Source organism: Coregonus clupeaformis, unplaced genomic scaffold (genome assembly GCF_020615455.1).
Source record: "Coregonus clupeaformis isolate EN_2021a unplaced genomic scaffold, ASM2061545v1 scaf0021, whole genome shotgun sequence".
Lineage (NCBI taxonomy): Eukaryota > Metazoa > Chordata > Actinopteri > Salmoniformes > Salmonidae > Coregonus > Coregonus clupeaformis.
In genome coordinates this window covers 1309351-1336160 of record NW_025533476.1, presented here as the reverse complement: position 1 = coordinate 1336160, position 26810 = coordinate 1309351, and the positions used below count along the sequence as shown (strand labels likewise).

Sequence of the window (26810 nt, the reverse complement as noted above, 5' to 3'; positions counted from 1 at the left end):
GGGTGATTTGGCACATGGATTTCATCCCCACTGTAGGACGTTCATTTGCTGATGGACTTTCTCAGAGGTTGGGATAAGCGCACACTGCAGGGTATTCCCTCGAGGCCGGCCAAAAGGGATGTACTGTACAGAGTATTCGCAGAAAAAGGTTACCTGGTATTTAACATGAAATAACTTGGTAAAAAATTATACTTTGGACTCATACTGAACCCCCCACACACACACACACACACACACACACAATATGATACAGGCCTAATACATCGTCGGACAATAGGCAGCAGAGACTTTGAATATGTGAACATTTTAATGTGTGACTTGTGTACTAACTTTACAGTTTTCCGTACTGCATGTAATATATGTGTTGTGTTTGTGTATTTGTATGTTGATTTCACAAAATGAATTTATGTAAATGGACAATAACGTATATTGTATCATATGGAATTATAGAGAGAAACTCCTTTTGTAGGCCATTCTCTTCTGTGGTCATGGAATGGCTGATGTCTATGGAAGTGTATAGCTATCGAAATTCAATTTAAAATGCAAATTTGATATAATACTTTCATAGTTGTCAACTCACCCAGGGATCCCCCCTGACTCCAGCTTGTTGGCGATGTCCACGTCCCACGACCACACATCAAACTGCCACTTCCTCAGTCCCAGCACCCCACACAGGACCGAGCCCGAATGGATCCCGATTCGCATGTCGATGTCATGCTTTGTGCGTGATCTTACATATCTAGAGGGGGGAAATAAACAATATGGTATCTATTTATTTGTGTACCTTCTTTACTGTTAACTTTTCCAGTAGACTATAAAGACAGTATTATCCTATATAATCAAATCACAACTGATTCAGAGGTGCATTTAACAAAGTCACAACACACTTTACAGAAAAACAACAAACTGCAAAACTATTTATCTCTGATCTTTTTAATTGTGTTGTGGGTAAATGTCCTGTATTTAGCATGTATATATATTTTTTGCAAACAATTTGATTTAGCACAATGACTGACTGAAACTATATTATTTCAAATGAACAATGGAAAAAATAAGATAATTCATTCAGCGTTCCAAAATTCACCAAGAAATAGTCCCATTTTATGTTGTATACATTAATCTGGTGATAAAACTGAATAAAGTCAACAATAACACAGTCAATTTGTCCAGCATTATCTTACATTCTAATATCTTTGTTTATTATTTAATACGCCATATAATTGTACATTAATGCATTACTAATATTTACAGTTTCCACCACAGGGTAAAAATAACAATATATATTTCCAAACAATTCCAATCTGGCAAGTCTCATTTCATCAAATTTCATGCCTAATAATAACTATGATGAATGTGAGCTGACAGGCGATCAAGAAGATTCAGCCCAGGTGCATAAAGTCAATAGGTTTCGAAGGTCAGCCTGCCATAGACACTGATGAAATTGTTGCAGCTGTGGCTGCTGACAGAGTTTGAAAATGCTTGGGTGTGCGTCCCAAATGGCACCCTATTCCCTATACAGTGCACTACTTTTGACCAGAGCCCTATGTAGGGAATAGGGTGCCAATTGGGACGCAGCCTTGGTGAAAGTGGGCCACTTAACAGTGTCACCACAGTGGCACTGATGCTGCAGTAAAGGGGCCATTAGCCAAGAGGCTCTTAGCAGGCGACCTGCCTCTTGTTGGCTCTCCATTCTATAAAAGGACGGTTGGCTGATTCATTCTAGTTGCTAAGCTCACTCTCAAACACACACACACACACACACACGGACACACGCACACACATGTGGACACATACTGTACACACACGTGCATATCTCCCTCTCCATTTCTTTCTTTCCTCTCTCTCGCTCTCTCTGACAACCGGAAACTAATAACATCAACAAGTATGGCCTGAAAGAAGCACAGCCTAACTGTAGAAAGGCCTAAAAGTGGGGATTTTTTAAAACCTGATTGTCTTAATCATGCTGAGGCCCATCTCTACACAGCAATGAGCGTGGTCCTGTCGAGGTTCAGGAAGACCGGACACACAGTAGTAGCAGTCTCCCAAGATCTTAATCCTCAGACAATGGTGCTCCTAGAAGAGAGAGAGAGATAGACAGACAGACAATGGGGTTAGACTAGAATCCATGGGAAACTCAGAATGATCTTGATTTGATCAATACCTCTTGCTCACTGAGAATGCATGAATTATCATAGAATCGTACATGATTCTATGATAATGCATGCATTTGTTCACGGCAATGAGCATGTTGTTTTGTCTTGCACCAGAAATGTCTGGACAACAATTTTGACTTTATAATAAAGAGACATTATAAGCCATGCAGACTCTGTGCGTCATGCACAAGGACATTGACTCAATTCTGAATTCATGTCCTGAATTAAGTTAAAATAACAAAGGCATTCACGTAAACATTACGCTTGGCCATTAAGCTGCACTCTATCTGACCTGCTTTTCAATCCAGTCATTGGACTTAATTACAGGTATTACCTTTTGAAAGCATAGCATGTTCCATTAAAAAGCTTTCTACACTGTATTTTTATCATTAATGACAGCTCTGAAGCTGGAAAATTAAACCTTAGCCAGAAGTGCAAAACCTATTTCTATAATTGCATAGAACCGTACCTGCAAGGCTGTCATTAATTCATGCTATACATATAAATTGGAACCCGAGAGTATTCCTTCATTTGCATTCTACTGCATATGCATAAAGTAAACTCACATGGGCTAGACGGTCGAAGCGTGCAAAGAGCTCGTTCAACATCCGCACCAACTCTTGTGCCGATAGCGTCGTCGAGAGGTTTGTGAATCCTTTAACGTCTGCGAAAAGAATGCTGTAGAATATATGGAGAAGTCACATTAATGTCACCATTACACTTCAACATCTACAGACAATTTAGTGAGAAAATAGTCAACAGGTTACAGGTTTTCATTTTTTAAAAATCCAGATCAAAATAATCCATATTCTGTTCCCCAGATGTGGTCCCTACTTGCTTTTGGATAAAACTTTAAGACAAATCTAAATGGAATCTCTGCCTCTCCCTACCTCTAGGCTATGCTCAAACCCTACACCCCAACCTGAGTACTCCGTTCTGCCACCTCTGGTCTCTTGGCCCTCCCACCCTTACAGTGAGGGAAAAAAGTATTTGATCCCCTGCTGATTTTGTTCGTTTGCCCACTGACAAAGAAATGATCAGTCTATAATTTTAATGGTAGGTTTATTTCAACAGTGAGAGACAGAATAACAACAAAAAAATCCAGAAAAACGCATGTCAAAAATGTTATAAATTGATTTCCATTTTTATGAGGGAAATAAGTATTTGACCCCCTCTCAATCAGAAAGATTTCTGACTCCCAGGTGTCTTTTATACAGGTAACGAGCTGAGATTAGGAGCACACTCTTAAGGGGACTGCTCCGAATCTCAGTTTGTTACCTGTATAAAAGTCACCTGTCCACAGAAGCAATCAATCAATCAGATTCCAAACTCTCCACCATGGCCAAGACCAAAGAGCTCTTCAAGGATGTCAGGGACAAGAATGTAGACCTACACAAGGCTGGAATGGGCTACAAGACCATCGCCTAGCAGCTTGGTGAGAAGGTGACTACAGTTGGTGCGATTATTTGCAAATGGAAGAAACACAAAATAACTGTCAATCTCCCTCGGCCTGGGGCTCCATGCAAGATCTCACCTCGTAGAGTTGCAATGATCATGAGAACGGTAAGGAATCAGCCCAGAACTACACGGGAGGATCTTGTCAATGATCTCAAGGCAGCTGGGACCATAGTCACCAAGAAAACAATTGGTAACACACTACGCCGTGAAGGACTGAAATCCTGCAGCGCCCACAAGGTCCCCCTGCTCAAGAAAGCACATATACAGGCCCGTCTGAAGTTTGCCAATGAACATCTGAATGATTCAGAGGAGAACTAGGTGAAAGTGTTGTGGTCAGATGAGACCAAAATCGAGCTCTGTGGCATCAACTCAACTCGCTGTGTTTGGAGGAGGAGGAATGCTGCCTATCACCCCAACAACACCATCCCCACCGTCAAACATGGAGGTGGAAACATTATGCTTTGGGGGTGTTTTTCTACTAAGGGGACAGGACAACTTCACCGCATAAAAGGGACGATGGACAGGGCCATGTACCGTCAAATCTTGGGTGAGAACCTCCTTCCCTCAGCCAGGGCATTTAAAATGGGTTGTTGATGGGTATTCCAGCATGACAATGACCCAAAACACACGGCCAAGGCAACAAAGGAGTGGCTCAAGAAGAAGCACATTAAGGTCCTGGAGTGGCCTAGCCAGTCTCCAGACCTTAATCCCATAGAAAATCTGTGGAGGGAGCTGAAGGTTCGAGTTGCCAAACATCAGGCTCGAAACCTTAATGACTTGGAGAAGATCTGCAAAGAGGAGTGGGACAAATCCCTCCTGAGATGTGTGCAAACCTTGTGGCCAACTACAAGAAACGTCTGACCTCTGTGATTGCCAACAAGGGTTTTTGCCACCAAGTACTAAGTCATGTTTTGCAGAGGGGTCAAATAGTTATTTCCCTCATTAAAATGCAAATCAATTTATAACATTTTTGACATGCGTTTTTCTGGATTTTTTTGTTGTTATTCTGTCTCTCACTGTTCAAATAAACCTACCATTAAAATGATAGACTGATCATGTCTTTGTCAGTGGGCAAATGTACAAAATCAGCAGGGGATCAAATACTTTTTTCCCCTCACTGTATGGGAGAGCAGCTCCCGCTCAACCAAGTAAAAAGCTCTTCTCTGTCCTGGCACCCCAATGGTGGAGCCAGTTTCCCCCTGAAGCTAGGACAGCAGAGTCCCTGCCCATCTTCCGAAAATATCTAAAACTCTACCTCTTCATAGAGTATTTTAAATAATCCCAAAGTACCCCCCTCGCACCACCTCCTCACCCCTCCCCCGTAAAAAAGAATACATATTTATGCCTTTCATGAACTAACACTCACACTTGACTTTTTTCCCCCCAGCACTGACTTTGCTGATAGCTACTTTATTGAGGAAAAATGTACTTACTATGACTGATTGCATTAACTGTAAGTCGCTCTGGATAAGAGCGTCTGCTAAATGACTAAAATGTAAATGTAAATGATACCACATTATAAACTACAACCAAGATCACATTTATATGATACCATGTTTATATGATTGATAGGGTTGATATATTACCTTTCTGCTTCTATTAAAAAATGAAGGGGGACTAAATCTAACATGGTAACATAATTGAGACAACACATGAGCATTTTGACCTGGATTAAAGTGGAACTGACAGCATTTTAACTATACTGAACAAAAATATAAACACAACAGGTAAAATGTTGATCCCATGTTTCATGAGCTGAAATACATTTTCAATATGCACAAAAAGCTTATTTCTCTCAAATGTTGTTCACAAATTTGTTTACATCCCTGTTAGAAAGCATTTTTGCCTTTGCCAAGATAATCCATCCACCTGACAGGTGAGGCATATCAAGAAGCTGATTAAAGAGCATGATCATTACACAGGTGTACCTTGTGCTGGGGACAATAAAAGGCCACTAAAATGTGCAGTTTTGTCACACAACACAATGCCACAGATGTTTCAAGTTTTGAGGGAGTGTGCAGTTGACATGCTGACCGCAGGAATGTCCACCAGAGCTGTTGCCAGAGAATTGAATGTTAATTTCTCTACCATAAGCCGCCGTCAACGTCGTTTTAGCGTAACCACGCCAGCCCAGGACCTCCACATCCGGCTTCTTTACCTGCAGGATCGTCTGAGACCAGCCAACCGGACAGCTGATGAAACTGTGGGTTTGCACAACCAAATAATTTATTGTCAAACTGTCAGAAACCGTCTCAGGGAAGCTCATCTGCGTGCTCGTCGTCCTCACCAGGGTCTTGATCTGACTGCAGTTTGGCGTCGTAAACGATTTCAGTGTGCAAATGCTCTCCTGCGATGGCCACTGGCATGCTGGAGAAGTGGGCTCTTCATGGAGGAATCACGGTTTCAACTGTGCCGGGCAGATGGCAGACAGGGTATGACAGACAGTATGGCATTGTGTGGGCAAGTGGTTAGTTGATGTCAACGTTGTGAACAGAGTGCCGCATGGTGGCAGTGGGGTTATGGTATGGGCAGGCATAAGCTACGGACAACGAACACAATTACATTTTATCGATGGCAATTTGAATGCACAGAGATACCGTGAAGAGTGTTTTTATTTCAATTGACTGATTTCCTTATATGAACTGTAACTCAGTAAAATCTTGAAATTGTTGCATGTTGCGTTTATATATATTTTGGTGTACTTTGCAGATATGAAAAAAATAGACAATCATATCAGTCAAAAATTCTCAACTTTATAAGAGGTTTTAAAAATAGGTTATATTTGACTCAAAATTCCATGACGTACAGTAAGGCATTCTTGGCAGAATAGATGGATGCATTTCAAAATGGACGACTGTAACTAAGGCTGGAAATGTCAATACAATCAAAGTAGCATGGGCAATGAACACAAGGTAGTCGTAACGTGGCTAATAGGCTAGCGCACGTGTCAAACACAAGGCTCGCGGGCCGAATAGGACACACAAGCAAGTATAAATGAGTCAACAGTTGAGTCATCTACTTTATGACATTACAGCCTGATGCGCTTGCATCGATGAATTCAACTTCAATTGCGCTGCTTTTGTGTGTCCCGTTTACAACGCGCAGTGGAGGGAAAGTGTACAGATGCATGCCACAGTCCTAACTAGGCTGCTAAAATGTTGTAGTCTGGCTACGGGTTTTAAAGCTTGACAATGAATAACCATAAAACAAAACACCATGCAAAGGAAAAACATGTAGGCCTATTATAGCAACATTTGAGCAGTAGTCTACTGTACATTTTGAGTGCACCACACAGCAATGCTGCATTCAACTGCACTGGTGATCCATGCAGTGCAAAAAAAAATGAAAAACTTGTTTTAAGTTTAAATGTTACAACAACCTTTAGTTACATTTTTGTTATTTGGAGTTATTAAAAACTTTCTGAGTAGGGTCGCATCGTCTATGCACATCTGCAAGCATAGCAGCAAAGGCTGGACAAATATTATTTTAGTTTTAATATGTTAAAATGCTATATACAGCATCCTATGTACATAAGTGGACATAAATGAACTTCAAATAAATAATGGCCAGTTTGGGTTGCAGTTGCAAGTTATTCTTATAAAAACAAATCAAATGTCTGGTCCGCAAATTCGTTGTGTTTTTTCAATATGGCCCGTGTGCTGATTAAGTTTGACACCACTGGGCTAGCGTATCTATTTATGTAGCTAGCTATTTATTTAGCAAGCTAAAAACACAGAGCCTAACGTTAGCTAGTTAGCTAGCTGCTGGAAGGATGTCATGTCATTGGAGGAGTGGGTGAGTGACCGACTTTTCCCCCTCATATCGTTTTTAGATGGCTACAGCTAGAGATGCTTGAACGACTGTTATCCACATTTAGCATAACTCTTAGTTGTCAATGAAATGTATTTTAGGCGGACAGGAAGGCAATTTCCCATTTAGTTGTCAAAACGTGGGTTAGGACAAGTATGCATTGGCAGGCTAGCTGCAGAAGGACGAGCAGGCTACTATTCCCCATTGTTTATCAGTGCAATTTTTACTGCCAACTAGCTAAAAAAGTTTGAGAGTGTTTATCTAATGTTCCCTCATTAGATTTTAGCTCATCTCGCTCTGGCTAGCATTAGTTGTTGATGTTATTGTTGTTGAAGTGCATAGGCAACTGAACTGAGGGAGAAATAGCCTACCTTTTCATAGTTGTTTGATCAATAGGACTATGAAGTTCCAAAATGTAAGAGGACTCCCATGGTATTTACATATTTGCAGAAATCCATTCAGGTGTACTTTGTGGCTTTTAGCGAGTGCATTCTAATAATCTAAAGTCGCACTGTTGCTACTGACTGTAAACAAGCAATCCAGTTCAAAGTGAATGATAGCAGGCCTGTGTGGCAAATGGCTTATTTGCATATAGGCCTACTGTAGCTCTGATTGGCTATGGCACACCGGTCTGCGTAGACTCCAGTCCTGGACAAGACAGATGTTTTTATTAGGTTTTATTTACTGCAGTGTCTATTAATTATCCAAACACATGGCCGCTTTCCCACTGTATATTGCTATAGAATTTTCACAAATGCCTTATTATACTTCATTCACAACAATTCTATGAATTCATGAAAATGTGAAAATGACCATATCTAAGTGCTCGCTTACACCTGGGGGTGTATATAAACAGATTCTAATAAGATGTAATGTTGCTAAAACGCTGTCGGTTCCACTTTAAATCATTTGACAAAGTCAGGGCCCAGAGCATTTAAGATTCACACACAGACAAGGTCCAAAACTATAAGGAAATAATTTTCTTCCTTAAGTATAAAATGTGTTATTGATACACATGCGACAATGTTGTACTCTTACCATGAAGTAACCTGGTGATATTAGGGTGGTTGGTTAATCATAACTCTATTTGTATTTACAACTGTTGTTCTGGACATGAGCAGAAGGCGTAGACCTTACAATGTTCAAAACCTTACCATTCATTTTTATCGTTTATGTTAGAGTTTTGGCAATGAGATTCTGCAGTTCTCCAAAATTATGTCCTTATTTAATGGCATCTATTTCTACGTAAATTGTGAGTGAAAGTTTCAAGTTTTAATGTCACATGCACAAGTTCTGAGAAATGCCATTCTTGCAAGCTCCCAACCCAACAATGCAGTAATCAATATCAATGTAGCACTACAAATAACGTAAGGTAGAGCAAAAATGAGAAATAAAATTAAGAAATAAGAAGAACAAGAGAAAGTAAGAAGCTATAGTTCAGTTCCAATACCATATTTACAATGTGCAGGGATACTGGAATGATAGATGTAGATACTGTACAGTGCCTTCAGAAAGTATTCACACCCCTTGACTTTTTTGTTACAGCCTGTATTTAAAATGGATTAAATTGAGATTTTTTTGTCACTGACCTACAAAGTGTTATTTTGTGGACAAATCCAATACAACACATTAATGAGTACAACTCTCCATATTTTCAAGCATAGTGGTGGCTGCATCATGTTATGGGTATGCTTGTAATCTTGTAAACTGGGGAGTGTTTTAGGATAAAAACGAAACGGAATGGAGCTAAGCACAGGCAAAATTCTATAGGAAAACCTGGTTTAGTCTGCATTCCACCAGACACTGGGAGATGAATTCACACTTCAGCAGGACAATAACCTAAAACATAAGGCCAAATCTACCTTGGAGTTGCTTACCAAGAAGACAGTGAATGTTCCTGAGTGGCCGAGTTACAGTTTTGACTTAAATCTGCTTAAAAATCTATGGCATGACTTGAAAATGGTTATCTGTGTCAGTGTGTGTGAGTGTGTAGAGTCATGTGAGTGTGCATACACCGTACAAAAATGAAAATGAAGTACAAGGGTCAACTCAGATAGTCCGTGTAGCCATTCTGTTAGCTATTTAACAGTCTTATGGCTTGGGGATAGAAGCTGTTCAGGAGACTGTTGGTGTGAGACTTGATGTACCAGTACCGCTTGTTGTGCGGAAGCAAAGAGAACATGTTGCTTGGGTGGCTATAGTCTTATTTTCCAGGCTTTCTTTTCACACCGCCTGATATAGAGGTCCTGGATGGCAGGGAGCTCGGCCCCAGTGATGTACTGGGCTGTTAGTACCACCCTCTGTAGTGCCATGCGATCGAAGGCAGTGCTATTGCCACACCAAGCAGTGATGCAGCCAGTCAAAATGCTCTCAATGGTGCAGCTGTACAACTTTTTGAGGATTTGAGGGCCCATGCCAAACCTTTTCAACCTCCTGAGGGGGAAAAGGCACTGTCGTTGACCTCCTCCCTGTAGGCTGTCTCATCGTCGCCGGTGATCAGTCCTACCAACTCTGTGTCGTCAGCAAATTTGATGATGGTGTTGGAGTCAGAGAGTACAGGTGGGGACTAACCACACAGCCCTGTGGGGCTCCTGTGTTGAGGGTCAGTGTGGAGGAGGTGATGTTGTCCTACCCACACCACCTGGGGTAGGCCTGTCAGGAAGTCCAGGATCCAGTTGCAGAAGAAGGAGGTGTTCAGTGACAGGATCCTACATTTGGTGACGATGGTTTTGAACGCTGAGCTGTAGTCAATGAACAGCATTCTCACATAGGTATTCATTTTATCTAGGTGGGTGCAATTGAGATTGCGTCGTCTATGGATCTGATGGGGCGGTTTGCAAAATGAAGACAGAGTTCTTGGGAACAGGAATGACGGTAGTAATCTTAAAACATGTGTGGATTACAGATTGGGACAAGGAGAGGTTGAAAATTACAGTGAATATGACTGCCAGCTGATATGCACATGCTCTGAGAATGCACCATGGAATACCGTCCGGCCCCGCGGCCTTGCTAGTGTTGACATGATTAAAGTCCTCACTCCCGTCGACCTCGGAGAGCGAGATCACCCAGTCCTCTGGGTTGTTGGGGGCCCTCATGCACGGTACGGTGTTGTTATTGTCGAAGCGTGCAGGAAATGCATTGAGTTTGTCTGGAAGAGATGCATCGTTGGGCACATGCGGTGGGCGTCGCAATAACACATTTGAATGAAGATTTTGAAGAAATTAAGTTTGATCCAAAATGGCCTTCTCGTCTGACATTCAATTGTCATCACAGTCCCTAAGGACAGTCTTAGACTTCCACAAGGATGAACCTCTCCAACATAATCCAGATAGAATCAGGAATTCCCAAGGGCAGCTGTCTAGGCCGCTTACTTTTTAAAATCTTTACTAAAGACATGCCACTGGCTTTGAGTAAAGCCAGTGTGTCTATCTATGCGGATGACTCAACACTATACAAATCATCTACTACAGTGACTGAAATGACTGCAACACTTAACAACAGTTAGTTTCAGAATGGGAGGCAAGAAATAAGTTAGTCCTAAATATTTCTAAAACGAAAAGCATTGTATTTGGGACAAATCATTCACTAAACCCTAAACCTCAACTAAATATTTTTAATGAATAATGTGGAAATGGAGCAAGTTGAGGTGACTAAACTGCTTGGAGTAACCCTGGATTGTAAGACGTCATGGTCAAAACATATTGATACAACAGTAGCTGAGATGGGGAGAAGTCTGTCCATAATAAAGCGCTACTCTGCCTTAACAATACTTTCAACAAGGCAGATCCTACAGGCCCAAGTTTTGTCGCACCTGGACTACTGTTCAGTCGTGTGGTCAGGTGCCACAAAGATGGACTTAGGAAAATTACAATTGGCTCAGAACAGGGCAGCACGGCTGGCCCTTAAAAGTACATGGGGAGCTAACATGGCATAAAGTGGAAGTGAGATGGACTCACTATTTGCTTTTGTAAGAAGTGTTGACTAGCTGAATTTTCCCGTGCTGTCTGTTTAAGCTCGGACACCCATGCATACCCCAAAAGACATGACACCAGAGGTCTCTTTACAATCCCCAAGTCCAGAACAGACTATGGGAGGCACACAGTACTACATAGAGCCATGACTACATGGAACAGCGGGGACTGTGAAGAGACTCACACAAAAGGTACAGCCACATGCAAACACACACAAGCGCTAGAACATGCACTCTACACACACGTACATTGCAATATTGTTCTATGGTGGTATTGTACATTTTGCATTGTAGATACAGTGCCTTGCAAAAATATTCATCCCCCTTGACGTTTTCCTATTTTGTTGCATTACAACCTGTAATTTAAATTGATTTTTATTTGGATTTCATGTAATGGACATACACAAAATAGTCCAAATTGGTGAAGTGAATGAAAAAAACGAATTTATACAAAATAAATAACGGAAAAGTTGTGCGTGCAAATGTATTCACCCCCTTTGCTATGAAGACCCTAAATAAGATCTGGTGCAACCAATTACCTTCAGAAGTAACATAATTAGTTAAATAAAGTCCACCTGTGTGCAATCTAAGTGTCACATGATCTCAGTATATATACACATGTTCTGAAAGGCCCCAGAGTCTGCAACACCACTAAGCAAGGAGCACCACCAAGCAAGCGGCACATGAAGACCATGGAGCTCTCCAAACAGGTCAGGGACAAAGTTGTGGAGAAGTACAGATCAGGATTGGATTATAAAACAATATCCAAAACTTTGAACATCCCACGGAGCACCATTAAATAAATTATAAAAAATAGAAAGAATATGGCACCACAACAAACCTGCCAAGAGAGGGCCGCCCACCAAAACTCACGGACCAGGCATTAATCAGAGAGGCAACAAAGAGACCAAAGATAACCCTGAAGGAGCTGCAAAGTTCCACAGCGGAGATTGGAGTATATGTCCATAGGACCACCTTAAGCTGTATACTCCACAGAGCTGGGCTTTACGGAAGAGTGGCCATAAAAAAGCCATTGCTTAAAGAAAAAAATAAGCAAACACGTTTGGTGTTCGCCAAAAGCCATGTGGGAGACTCCCCAAACATATGGAAGAAGGTACTCTGGTCAGATGAGACTAAAATTGAGCTTTTTGGCTATCAAGGAAAACGCTATGTCTGGTGCAAACCCAACACCTCTCATCACCCAGAGAACAACATCCCCACAGTGAAGCATGTTGGTGGCAGCATCATGCTGTGGGGATGTTTTTCATTGGCAGGGACTGGGAAACTGGTCAGAATTGAAGGAATGATGGATGGCGCTAAATACAGGGAAATTCTTGAGGGAAACCTGTTTCAGTCTTCCAGAGATTTGAGACTGGGACGGAGGTTCACCTTCTAGCAGGACATACTGCTAAAGCAACACTTGAGTGGTTTAAGGGGAAACATTAAAGTGTCTTGAAACGGTCTAGTCAAAGCCCAGACCTCAATCCAATTGAGAATCTGTGTTATGACTTAAAGATTGCTGTACACCAGCGGAACCCATCCAACTTGAAGGAGCTGGAGCAGTTTTGCCTTGAAGAATGGGCACAAAACCCAGTGGCTTGATGTGCCAAGGTTATAGAGACATAGCCCAAGAGACTTGCAGCTGTAATTGCTACAAAAGGTGGCTCTACAAAGTATTGACTTTGGGGGGATGAATAGTTATGCACACTCAAGTTCTTTTATTTTACTTTATTTTTTAACTTATTTCTTGTTTGTTTCACAATAAAATATATTTTGCATCTTCAAAGTGGTAGGCATGTTGTGTAAATCAAATGATACAAACCCCCAAAAAATCAATTTTCATTTCCTGGTTGTAAGGCAACAAAATAGGAAAAATGCCAAGGGGGCTGAATACTTTTGCTAGCCACTGTATGTAGTGGTGTAATAATGTTTTATGATGTACCGTTTTATCTTTTGTTTTATATGTAATGTAAGTGCCTTAATGTGTTTGGACCCCAGGAAGAGTAGCTGCTACCTTGGCAGCAGCTAATGGGGATCCCTAATAAATACAAAATACAAATACAAAATAGCTTGTTGTATCCCAAGTGGCACACTTTTCCTTAAGAGGTCTAGTCAAAAGTAGGGTACTAAATAGGGAATAGGGTGCCATTTGGGATGCACACCAAAACTCAACCATAATGATGGTTTTACCTATTCCCATAATGTTTAAAAACACAAATTTAAGCCAAAATAGCCACAGCCTTACCTGACATTCTCATAGCGGTGGATATAGATTCTGTGAAACTGGTGCTGGAGGTGCTCGTCATCCACATTTGTCATGTCGTTGATCATCTCCAATACCACAAACCGGGGTAAAACTGACAATACCAGCCTTTCCTGTGAAGAAAAGGAGCATCCTGGTAAATATACGTAGGATTTTTGCATAACTGGGGGGGGGGCTATAAAGTATTTATTTACATTGACTTTTTTTACAAACATTGGAGTAAAACAAGGTTATATTTTGGGTTTTGATAGGGTACAAGAGTTGAACTAAGCTCACGAGGCGTTTATAAATTATACAGTGGGGAAAAAAAGTATTTAGTCAGCCACCAATTGTGCAAGTTCTCCCACTTAAAAAGATGAGAGAGGCCTGTAATTTTCATTATAGGTACACGTCAACTATGACAGAGACAAATGAGAAAAAAAATCCAGAAAATCACATTGTAGGATTTTTAATGAATTTATTTGCAAATTATGGTGTAAAATAAGTATTTGGTCAATAACAAAAAGTTTCTCAGTACTTTGTTATATACACCTTTGTTGGCAATGACACAGGTCAAACGTTTTCTGTAAGTCTTCACAAGGTGTTCACACACTGTTGCTGGTATTTTGGCCCATTCCTCCATGCAGATCTCCTCTAGAGCAGTGATGTTTTGGGGCTGTCGCTGGGCAACACAGACTTTCAACTCCCTCCAAAGATTTTCTAAGGGGTTGAGATCTGGAGACTGGCTAGGCCACTCCAGGACCTTGAAATGCTTCTTATGAAGCCACTCCTTCGTTGCCCCGGGCGGTGTGTTTGGGATCATTGTCATGCTGAAAGACCCAGCCACGTTTCATCTTCAATGCCCTTGCTGATGGAAGGAGGTTTTCACTCAAAATCTCACGATACATGGCCCCATTCATTCTTTCCTTTACACGGATCAGTCGTCCTGGTCCCTTTGCAGAAAAAACAGCCCCATAGCATGATGTTTCCACCCCCATGCTTCACAGTAGGTATGGTGTTCTTTGGATGCAACTCAGCATTCTTTGTCCTCCAAAACAACGAGTTTAGTTTTTACCAAAAAGTTATATTTTGGTTTCATCTGACCATATGACATTCTCCCAATCCCCTTCTGGATCATCCAAATGCAGTCTAGCAAACTTCAGACGGGCCTGGACATGTACTGGCTTAAGCAGGGGACACGTCTGCACTGCAGGATTTGAGTCCCTGGCGGCGTAGTGTGTTACTGATGGTAGGCTTTGTTACTTTGGTCCCAGCTCTCTGCAGGTCATTCACTAGGTCCCCCCGTGTGGTTCTGGGATTTTTGCTCACCGTTCTTGTGATCATTTTGACCCACGCGGGTGAGATCTTGCGTGGAGCGCCAGATCGAGGGAGATTATCAGTGGTCTTGTATGTCTTCCATTTCCTAATAATTGCTCCCACAGTTGATTTCTTCAAACCAAGCTGCTTACCTATTGCAGATTCAATCTTCCCAGCCTGGTGCAGGTCTACAATTTTGTTTCTGGTGTCCTTTGACAGCTCTTTGGTCTTGGCCATAGTGGAGTTTGGAGTGTGACTGTTTGAGGTTGTGGACAGGTGTCTTTTATACTGATAACAAGTTCAAACAGGTGCCATTAATACAGGTAACGGCAGTGGAGGACAGAGGAGCCTCTTAAAGAAGAAGTTACAGGTCTGTGAGAGCCAGAAATCTTGCTTGTTTGTAGGTGACCAAATACTTATTTTCCACCATAATTTGCAAATAAATTCATTAAAAATCCTACAATGTGATTTTCTGGATTTTCTTTCCTCAATTTGTCTGTCATAGTTGATGTGTACCTATGATGAAAATTACAGGCCTCTCTCATATTTTTAAGTAGGAGAACTTGCACAATTGGTGGCTGACTAAATACTTTTTTTCCCCACTGTATTCTTCAATAATCAATGGGTACATCGAATTCATTTATAAGTAAAAAAACCTGCATCCAAATAAAAAATAAAAAGCATCTAATAGCAACCCGTCTTATAAATGCCATAAGCATGTATGCATTTAAGTATGCGCTCATAAGAAACTATGGGCCTTTAATATACATTACCAGTCAAAAGTTTGGACACACCTACTCATTCAAGGGTTTTTCTTTATTTTTACTATTTTCTACAATGGAGAATAATAGTGAAGACATCAAAACTATGAAATAACACATATGGAATCATGTAGTAACCAAAAAAGTGTTAAACAAATAAAAATATGTTATATTTTAGATTCTTCAAAGTAGCCACCCTTTGCCTTGATGACAGCTTTGCACACTCTTGGCATTCTCTCAAACAGCTTCATGAGGAATGCTTTTCCAACAGTCTTGAAAGAGTTCCCACATATGCTGAGCACTTGTTGGCAGCTTTTCCTTGACTTTGCGGTCCAACTCATCCCAAACCATTTCAATTGGGTTGAGGTCAGGTGATTGTGGAGGCCAGGTCATATGATGCAAAACTCCATCACTCACCTTCTTAGTCAACTAGCCCTTACACAGCCTGGAGGTGTGTTTTGCGTAATTGTCCTGTTGAAAAACAAATGATACTCCCACTAAGTGCAAACCAGATGGGCTGACGTATCACTGCAGAATGCTGTGGTAGCCATGCTGGTTAAATGTCCCTTGAATTCTAAATAAATCACCGACAGTCTCACCAGCAAAGCACCCCCACACCATCACACCTCCTCCTCCATGCTTCATGGTGGGAACCACACATGCGCAGATTATCCGTTCACCTACTCTGCGTCTCATAAAGACACAGCGGTTGGAACCAAAAATCTTAAATTTGGACTCATCAGACCAAAGGACAGATTTCCACCAGTCTAATGTCCATTGCTCGTGTTTCTTGGCCCAAGAAAGTCTCTTCTTATTATTGGTGTCCTTTAGTAGTGGCAATTCGACCATGAAGGCCTTATTCACGCAGTCTCCTCTGAACAGTTGATGTTGAGATGTGTCTGTTACTTGAACTCTGTGAAGCATTTATTTGGGCTGCAATCTGAGGTGCAGTTAACTCTAATGAACTTATCCTCTGCAGCAGAGGTAACTCTGGGTCTTCCTTTCCTGTGGCGGTCCTCATGAGTGCCAGTTTCATCATAGTGCTTAATGGTTTTTGCGACTGCACTTGAAGAAACCTTCAAAGTTCTTGAAATGTTCAGCATTGACTGACCTTCATGTCTTAAAGTAATTATGGACTGTCGTTTCTCTTTGCTTATTTGAGCTGTTCTTGCCATTATATGGACTTGGTCTTTTACCAAATAGGGCTATCTTCTGTATACCACCCCTACCTTGTCACAGCACAACTGATTGGCTCAAACGCATTAAGAAGGAAAGAAATTCAACAAATTAACTTTTAACAAGGCACACCTGTTAATTGAAATGCATTCCAGGTGACTACCTCATGAAGCTGGTTGAGAGAATGCCAAGAGTGTGCAAAGCTGTCATCAAGGCAAAGGGTGGCTACTTTGAAGAATCTCAAATATAACATTTATTTTGATTTGTTTAACACTTTTTTGGTTACAACATGATTCCATATGTGGTATTTCATAGTTTTGATGTATTCACTATTATTCTACAATGTAGAAAATAGTAAAAATAAAGAAAAACCCTTGAATGAGTAGGTGTGACCAAACTTTTGACTGGTAATGTATATTACAATAGGTTTACTGTAATATTACAAACATAATTTTACTTGCCACTGAGCTGCCTGTAAATTACAGTCAAATTCATGGTAACCCCTTTACAGTGTACAGTGCCTTGCAAAAGTATTCACCCCCCTTGGCGTTTTTTCCTATTTTGTTGCATTACAACCTGTAATTTAAATGGATTTCATGGGGAATTCATGTAATGGACATACACAAAATCGTCCAAATTGATGAAGTGAAATGAAAAAAATAACATGATGCAAAAAATTCAAATAAATAAATAAAGGAAATGTGGTGCGTGCGTACAGTTGAAGTCGGAAGTTTACATACACCTTAGCCAAATAGATTTAAACAATTCCTGACATTTAATCCTAGTAAAAATTCCCTGTCTTAGGTCAGTTAGGGTCACCACTTTATTTTAAGAATGTGAAATGTCAGACAAATAGTAGAGAGAATGATTTATTTCAGCTATAATTTATTTCATCACATTCCCAGTGGGTCAGAAGTTTACATACACTCAATTAGTATTTGGTAACATTGCCTTTACATTGTTTAACTTGGGTCAAACGTTTCGGGTAGTCTTCCACAAGCTTCCCACAATAAGTTGGGTGAATTTTGGCCCATTCCTCCTGACAGAGCTGGTGTAACTGAGTCAGGTTTGTAGGCCTCCTTGCTCGCACACACTTTTTCAGTTCTGCCCATAAGTTTTCGATAGGATTGAGGTCAGGGCTTTGTGATGGCCACTCCAATACCTTGACTTTGTTGTCCTTAAGCCATTTTGGCACAACTTTGGAAGTATGCTTGTGGTCATTGTCCATTTGGAAGACCCATTTGCGACCAAGCTTTAACTTCCTGACTGATGTCTTGAGATGTTGCTTCAATATATCCACATAATTTTCCTTCCTCATGATGCCATCTATTTTGTGAAGTGCACCAGTTCCTCCTGCAGCAAAGCACCCCCACAGCATGATGCAGCCACCCCCGTGCTTCACGGTTGGGATGGTGTTCTTCGGCTTAAAAGCGTCCCCCTTTTTCCTCCAAACATAACGATGGTCATTACGGGCAAACAGTTCTATTTTTGTTTCATCAGGCCAGAGGACATTTCTCCAAAAAGTACAATCTTTGTCCCCATAGGGGTGAATAGTTATGCACACTCAAGTTTTCAGTTTTTTTGTCTTATTTCTTGTTTGTTTCACCAATAAAATAATATATATATATCTTCAAAGTGGTAGGTATGTTGTGTGAATCAAATAATACAAACCCCCAAAAAATCCATTTTAATTCCAGGTTGTAAGGCTACAAAATAGGAAAAATACCAAGGGGGATGAATGCTTTCGCAAGCCTCTGTAGAGAAGACAAGGAGAGACAGAGGGCGAGATAGAGAGGAAGAGTGAGGGAGAGGAAGTAAGGATAGATGGCTGTGGTGGATGAGACAGTGGAAGTGGGAGAGAGACAGACAGTGAGAGGGAGGTTGCTATAGTTAGAATGAGAGAGAGTAGAGAGAGAGGGAGGGGGAGGGTGACTTGGCATTCAGTGGCGAAATTAGAGATGATGTCCACTAGAGCAAAAGGAGCGTACTTCTCCAACCCACCCCCTGTCCCCAAACCCTGGAGCATTGGTTGCAATGCAGATGCAGTGGACCAAACATTAGCAATGGTCCATTACTAAAATGCCTGGCTGTCTAGACCGGTGGTTCTGAAACTGTGGGTCACGGCTGGTGTCCAGGTGTGGAGCAGGTTGACATTTCTTGTGCATTTTAAAATGTGTGTGTGCTTACCACTCAACCCTTATGGTGGGTCACGACTCAAAATACACCTCAATTGGATATTATTGTGTTACTATTTCCTTTTTTTTATTAGCACATTTCTACTTTTTTTCTCTGCATTGTTGGAAAGGGGCTCGTAAGTAAGCATTTCACGGTAAAGTCTACAACTGTTGTATTCGGCGAAGGTGAAAAATACATTTGATTTGATTTGGTTTCCACGGTCGTTATGTTAATTGGAAAAACGAATGGCACAAGCAAGAGTGGGAAAGAGTCGCCAGATTAAAATTCAACCAATCAATCTAGCAAGATTTAAGTGACAAATGGATTTTGTACCCCTCAAACACAGGAAATGGATGGCTGAAAAGTAGAGATCGTCAGGTGGGCAGGGCATGCACATTGCTAGCCCTTGTGTCCGTAAGAGTACATTCACACAGAAGAGACACTTATTTATTCACATTATCTGTGGTTGCTTCCAAGGATGGCCTTGTTTTGAGCCATAAAAAGATCCAGTGGTTTATATTGGGCAGCGTAGTTCCAGGAAATACTATGCCTTAAAAGCTTTCTGCGGCTATCTCTGACCAAGCAATGATGGATCCACTCTCTGTAGAGTAAACAATGATCCGAATCTGTGTGTGTATGTGTGTGTGCGTTTATGCATAATGTGAGCGAGTGTGTGCTTGTTCGTGTGTGCATGCATGCATATGTGAGTGAATGTGTATGTATCTTGGTAACTGCTTTTGCACAGTGGGTGTGTAGACATGGATCATTAGAGAACTACTTGTCTATCCCCTTGTATGTTCTGTATTCCATCATACTATGTAAGTAGGGGCTTACAGAGCAGAGAAGCATACATTCCAGTTTTCTGGTATGACCCTGTCACATGTTAAGTATTGAACTGTAAGTGATTGCGTTCCAAGTTCGTAGTTGTCAACAGCTCCCTAATCGTTCCGGATTAATCTCTCTGCACTCTCCAGTCTCTGCCTCTGGTTTCCCAGGCTGTCTGGTTATTGTTCCCTGTTTGTCTGGTTCTCATTTCCTGCTTGTCTAGTATCTAGACAATATTCTCATGGTCTTCCCTGTCTCTATCTCTATCCTTAATGGTTTCAGTTGTCTTAACTGTCTCTGGTTCTCTCTCTATCCTGACTGTTCTCCAATGCACTAATGATCTTTGGCTCCTATCCAACAGTCTGAATGGTCTCCAATTTACATTGACATTTTAGTCATTTAGCAGACACTCTTATCCAGAGCGATTTACAGATAGTGCATTCATCTTAAGACCACTACAACCACTCGTCCCCGGCATGTTTACCGGCAATCTGGTAAAAATGGTCCTGTTTGTAAGGGGGTCATATAAACACGACAGCAAAAACACACACCACATCCCCACACATACACACCCTACATACCCTACACACAGGAAGTAGTGCTGACCCATAACATTGGTAGTACAATACAGCATTTCTCAACCATTTCTATACCAGTGACTGGCGAGACACGGTCCTCCTACTCTGTTTTAACCAGCTCATGTTTAAAACAAATACAATATGTAAAAACACCAGTGGAGATACAACTCACCTCTATAACTGTGCCTCTGCTCTAGCCATTTTGTTGTGTCTAGCCTCTTGTGCTGTCTATCAGTCTCAGCCTCTTCTCTGCTGTCACTCTGTGCTTCTTGTTCTCTGTCTCTATATATCTGTTTACCTGCCTGTCTGCCTGTCTGCTTAAGCCTTACAGTTGAAGTCGGAAGTTTACATACACCTTAGCCAAATACATTTAAACTCAGTTTTTCTCAATTCCTGACATTTAGTCCTACTACAAATTCCCTGTCTTAGGTCAGTTAGGATCACCACTTTATTTAAAGAATGTGAAATGTCAGAATAATAGTCTAGAGAATAATTTATTTCAGCTTTTATTTATTTCATCACATTCCCAGTGGGTCAGAAGTTTACATACACTCAATTAGTATTTGGTAGCATTGCCTTTAAATTGTTTAACTTGGGTCAAACTTTTCGGGTAGCCTTCCACAATAGTTGGGTGAATTTTGGCCCATTCCTCCTGACAGAGCTGGTGTAACTGAGTCAGGTTTGTAGGCCTCCTTGCTCACACACGCTTTTTCAGTTCTGCCCACACATTTTCTATAGGATTGAGGTCAGGGCTTTGTGATGGCCACTCCAATACCTTGACTCTGTTGTCCTTAAGCCATTTTGGCACAACTTTGGAAGTATGCTTGGGGTCATTGTCCATTTGGAAGACCATTTGCGACCAAGCTTTAACTTCCTGACTGATGTCTTGAGATGTTGCTTCAATATATCCACATAATTTTCCTTCCTCATGATGCCATCTATTTTGTGAAGTGCACCAGTCCCTCCTGCAGCAAAGCACCCCCACAGCATGATGCTGCCACCCCTTTGCTTCACGGTTGGGATGGTGTTCTTCGGCTTGCAAGCAACCCCCTTTTTCCTCCAAACATAACAATGGTCATTATGGCCAAACAGTTCTATTTTGTTTCATCAGACCAGAGGACATTTCTACAAAAAGTACGATCTTTGTCCCCATGTGCAGTTGCAAACCGGAGTCTGGCTTTTTTATGGCGGTTTTGGAGCAGTGGCTTCTTCCTTGCTGAGCGGCCTTTCAGGTTATGTTGCTATAGGACTCGTTTTACTGTGGATATAGATACTTTTGTACCTGTTTCCTCCAGCATCTTCACAAGGTCCTTTGCTGTTGTTCTGGGATTGATTTGCACTTTTCGCACCAAAGTACGTTCATCTCTAGGAGACAGAACGCGTCTCCTTCCTGAGCGGTATGACGGCTGTGTGGTCCCATGGTGTTTATACTTGCGTACTATTGTTTGTACAGATGAATGTGGTACCTTCAGGCATTTGGAAATTGCTCCCAAGGATGAACCAGACTTGTGGAGGTCTACATTTTTTTTCTGAGGTCTTGGCTGATTTCTTTTGATTTTCCCATGATGTCAAGCAAAGAGGCACTGAGTTTGAAGGTAGGACTTGAAATACATCCACAGGTACACCTCCAATTGACTCAAATGATGTCAATTAGCCTATCAGAAGCTTCTAAAGCCATGACATCATTTTCTGGAATGTTCAAGCTGTTTAAAGGCACAGTCAACTTAGTGTATGTAAACTTCTGACTCACTGGAATTGTGATACAGTGAATTATAAGTGAAATAATCTGTCTGTAAACAATTGTTGGAAAAATTACTTGTGAGCATGCACAAAGTAGATGTCCTAAATGACTTGCCAAAACTATAGTTTGTTAACAAGAAATTTGTGGAGTGGTTGAAAAACTAGTTTTAATGACTCCAACCTAAGTGTATGTAAACTTCCGACTTCAACTGTATATGCTATAAAAGCCAAGCTAACGACAGGCTGTATTGCAAATAGTGCCTGTCATATGTGTTGCCCTGAATCAACACTTACCCTAAGTGTTAATTACTACAGGGCTCCAGACTAACATTGTCCCCTGATGTCACTGGTGCCACTAACTTTTACAGTTTGGGGCACTAGTACATGATTTGGTCGGATGATTTTGTCGGACCCAAATCATGAGTAATCATCTTATTAACTAATTCATAGTGCTTTATTAAGAAGTGTAATAAATAGAGTACTGAGGTATTCCAGAAACAACTTGTTTCATCTAACTCATCCAAGCAGGAATGCATGACTCAAGATATTTTGATGTGCAACCTTATCCAGTGATTGACATATATTTTGAGTTGACAATTAGACTATAGTTGCTACATTTTACTGTCAGAATTTCCAGATTTGTTTTGTTGTTCAATAGAGATTAATTACATATATCTAACTAATATCATAGGTTAATTAATTTGTTGTTCAAGACCTGAGAAGTGGAAACACAAAACATATTAACTAAATGGTTAACTCTAAATACACTTAACAAAAATATAAAACGGAACATGCAACAATTTCAAAGATTTTACTGAGTTACAGTTAACAAGGAAATATGTCAATTTAAATAAATAAATGATGCCCTAATCTATGGATTTCACATGATTGGGAACACAGATACCTTAAAAAAGGTTGGGGCGTGGATCAGAAAACCAGTCAGTATCTGCTGTGAACACCATTTGACTCATGCAGCGTGACACATCTCCTTCGCATTGAGTTGATCAGGCTGTTGATTGTGGTCTGTGGAATGTTGTCCCACTCCTCTTCAATGGCTGTGCGAAGTTGCTGGATATTGGCGGGAAATGGAACACACTGTCGATCCAGAGCATCCCAAACATGTTCAATGGGTGACATGTCTGGTGAGTATGCAGGCCATGGAAGAACAGGGAAATGTTCAGCTTCCAGGAATTGTTTACAGATCCTTGCGACATGGGGCCATGGATTATCATGTTGAAACATGAGGTGATGGCGGTGGATGAATGGCACGACAATGGGCCTCAGGATCTCATCACGGTATCTCTGCGCATTCAAATTGCCATTGATAAAATGCAATTGTGTTCGTTGTCCGTAGCTTATGCCTGCCCATACAATAACCCCACCGCAAACATGTGGCACTCTGTTCACAATGTTGACATTGACATCTGCAATCTGCCCAGTACGGTTGAAACCGGAATTAATCCGTGAAGAGCACACTTCTCCAGTGTGCCAGTGGCCATCAAAGGTGAGCATTTGCCCACTGTCATTCGGTTACGATGTCGAACTGAACACCGGCGGTCACGAGTCATGACAGCAGTCAAATTCCACGTGACCGTTTAGTCATGGTAATTAGGTTTCTGCAAGCTCTGATGCTGTTGATGGTCATTAGTAGCCTACCAAACTTGCTAACTGCCTTGTACTCAGCACTCTATTGTCCCTCTAATCACTCTAAGATCAATGCATATGTAATCGAAAATCTAATCAAACACTTAATGAGAGGCTATGCATTTGAGTAAGAAAACTGAGTAATGGCCTCTATTAAAAAGAGGAGAATCCCATCAGGTTTCCATAGGCTAGGCCTACTATATTTATTTTTCAATTCTCCAAATATTAAGCAACAGGAGTATAGCCTACCTGGCTGGCATTAAAATGAACCACGGGAAAAGCGTCCTCCAGTGCATACACTGTAGATGACGTGTTTTTTCCACCTGCCCCTGTTTCGAGACAGGTGCATGATAATGGACCATTCTATATCAAAACAAATTTCACACATGTATTATTTAGTATATGTAAAAACAAGATTAAATCAAGAATAGACTGATACGTGACAATATTAGCCTATCACTTGTGAATGATGCCCAGCTTAAGGCAAGAAACAGCGCATGCCTTTTTTTTGCAACTTTTCTAAATCATAGTCGCACACCTCATGTAGCTTAGCCCATAGGCCTATATGTTTTGATAAGGTTTGTATTAAACTAAAGTAGTCAAATAACATCTTAAAATGAAGCACATTAATCCACTTTACAAAGGCTGTAGAGCCTAACTGGCATACATAAGCAGCGTGTGAGTTTCAAGTTTGGGGAAGATCATTTTCACCATAAAAATGCACCTTTATAATAAAAGCATTACATGAATAATTGCATTTGTGGTCACTTTTGAGAATGGTGTTTTCCTGCTAATGGAACATTTGCGCTTATAGCCTACTGCTGTGTACGCATTGCTGCGCTTACAGTGTATTCAGAAAGTATTCAGACCCCTTGACTTTTTCCACATTTTGTTACGTTACAGCCTTATTCTGAAATTGATTAAATTGTTTTCCCCCCCTCATCAAATAATACCCCATAATAACAACGCAAAAACAGGTTTAGACATTTTTGCAAATTAATAAAAAAAAAAAAAAAACTGTAATATCACATTTACATAAGTATTCAGACCCTTTACTCAGTACTTTGTTGAAGCATCTTTGGCAGCGATTACAGCCTCGAGTCTACTTGGGTATGACGCTACAAGGTTGGCACACCTGTATTTCGGGAGTTTCTCCCATTCTTATCTGCAGATCCTCTCAAGCTCTGTCAGGATGGATGGGGAGCGTCGCTGCACAGCTATTTTCAGGTCTCTCCAGAGATGTTCGATCGGGTTCATGTCCGGGCTCTGGCTGGGACACTCAAGGACATTCAGAGACTTTTCCTGAAGCCACTTCTGCGTTGTCTTGGCTGTGTGCTTAGGGTCGTTGTCCTGTTGGAAGGTGAACCTTCGCCCCAGTCTAAGGTCCTGAGCACTCTGGAGCAGGTTTTCATCAAGGATTTCTCTGTACTTTGCTCCATTCATCATTCCCTCGATCCTGACTAGTCTCCCAGTCCCTGCCGCTGAAAAACATCCCCACAGCATGATGTTGCCACCACCATGCTTCACCGTAGGGATGGTGCCAGGTTTCCGCCAAAAAAGTTCAATCTTGGTTTCCTCAGACCAGAGAATATTGTTTCTCATGGTCTGAGTCCTTTAGGTGCCTTTTGGCAAACTCCAAGTGGGATGTCATGTGCCTTTTACTGAGGAGTGGCTTCTGTCTTGCCACTCTACCGTTAAGGCCTGATTGGTGGAGTGCTGTAGAGATGGGTTGTCCTTCTGGAAGGTTCTCCCAATTTCACAGAGGAACTCTGGAGCTCTGACAGAGTGACCATCGGGTTATTTGTTACCTCCCTGACTAACGCCCTTCTCCCCCAATTACTCAATTTGGCCAGGCGGCCAGCTTTAGGAAGAGTCTTGGTGGTTCCAAACTTCTTCCATTTAAGAATGATGGAGCCCACTGTGTTCTTTTTTGATACGCTTCCCCAGATCTGTGCTTCGACAGAATCCTGTCTTGGAGCTCTACGGACAATTCCTACGACCTCATGGCTTGGTTTTTGCTCTGACCTGCACTGTCAACTGTGGGACCTTATATACAGTGGGGAGAACAAGTATTTGATACACTGCCGATTTTGCAGGTTTTCCTACTTACAAAGCATGTAGAGGTCAGTAATTTTTATCATAGGTACATTTCAACTGTGAGAGACGGAATCTAAAACAAAAATCCAGAAAATCACATTGTATGATTTTTAAGTAATTCATTTGCATTTTATTGCATGACATAAGTATTTGATCACCTACCAACCAGTAAGAATTCCGGCTCTCACAGACCTGTTAGTTTTTCTTTAAGAAGCCCTACTGTTCTCCACTCATTACCTGTATTAACTGCACCTGTTTGAACTCGTTACCTGTATAAAAGACACCTGTACACACACTCAATCAAACAGACTCCAACCTCTCCACAATGGCCAAGACCAGAGAGCTGTGTAAGGACATCAGGGATAAAATTGTAGACCTGCACAAGGCTGAGATGGGCTACAGGACAATAGGCAAGCAGCTTGGTGAGAAGGCAACAACTGCTGGCGGAATTATTAGAAAATAAAGAAGTTCAAGATGACGGTCAATCACCCTCGGTCTGGGGCTCCATGCAAGATCTCACGTCGTGGGGCATCAATGATCATGAGGAAGGTGAGGGATCAGCCCAGAACTACACGGCAGGACCTGGTCAATGACCTGAAGAGAGCTGGGACCACAGTCTCAAAGAAAACCATTAGTAACACACTACGCCGTCATGGATTAAAATCCTGCAGCGCACGCAAGGTCCCCCTGCTTAAGCCAGCGCCTGTCCAGGCCGGTCTGAAGTTTGCCAATGACCATCTGGATGATCCAGAGGAGGAATGGGAGAAGGTAATGTGGTCTGATGAGACAAAAATAGATATTTCTGGTCTAAACTCAACTCACCGTGTTTGGAGGAATAAGAAGGATGAGTACAACCCCAAGAAC

At 41.4% G+C, this 26810-nt stretch overlaps 1 protein-coding gene across 2 annotated transcripts in view; it reads right to left on the bottom strand.

Moving 5' to 3' along the window:
• Positions 1–26810, bottom strand: part of adcy8 (adenylate cyclase 8 (brain)) — a 246172-nt gene that overhangs the window by 85833 nt on the left and 133529 nt on the right. For both annotated transcript variants that reach the window (XM_041841461.2, XM_041841460.2), the window contains exons 3-6: positions 13637–13767; positions 2720–2831; positions 1946–2073; positions 581–739 (exon numbers count right to left, since the gene is read on the bottom strand). In XM_041841461.2, coding sequence (XP_041697395.1) covers positions 581–739; positions 1946–2073; positions 2720–2831; positions 13637–13767 — 530 coding nt within the window. The remainder of the gene's footprint in view (positions 1–580; positions 740–1945; positions 2074–2719; positions 2832–13636; positions 13768–26810) is intronic.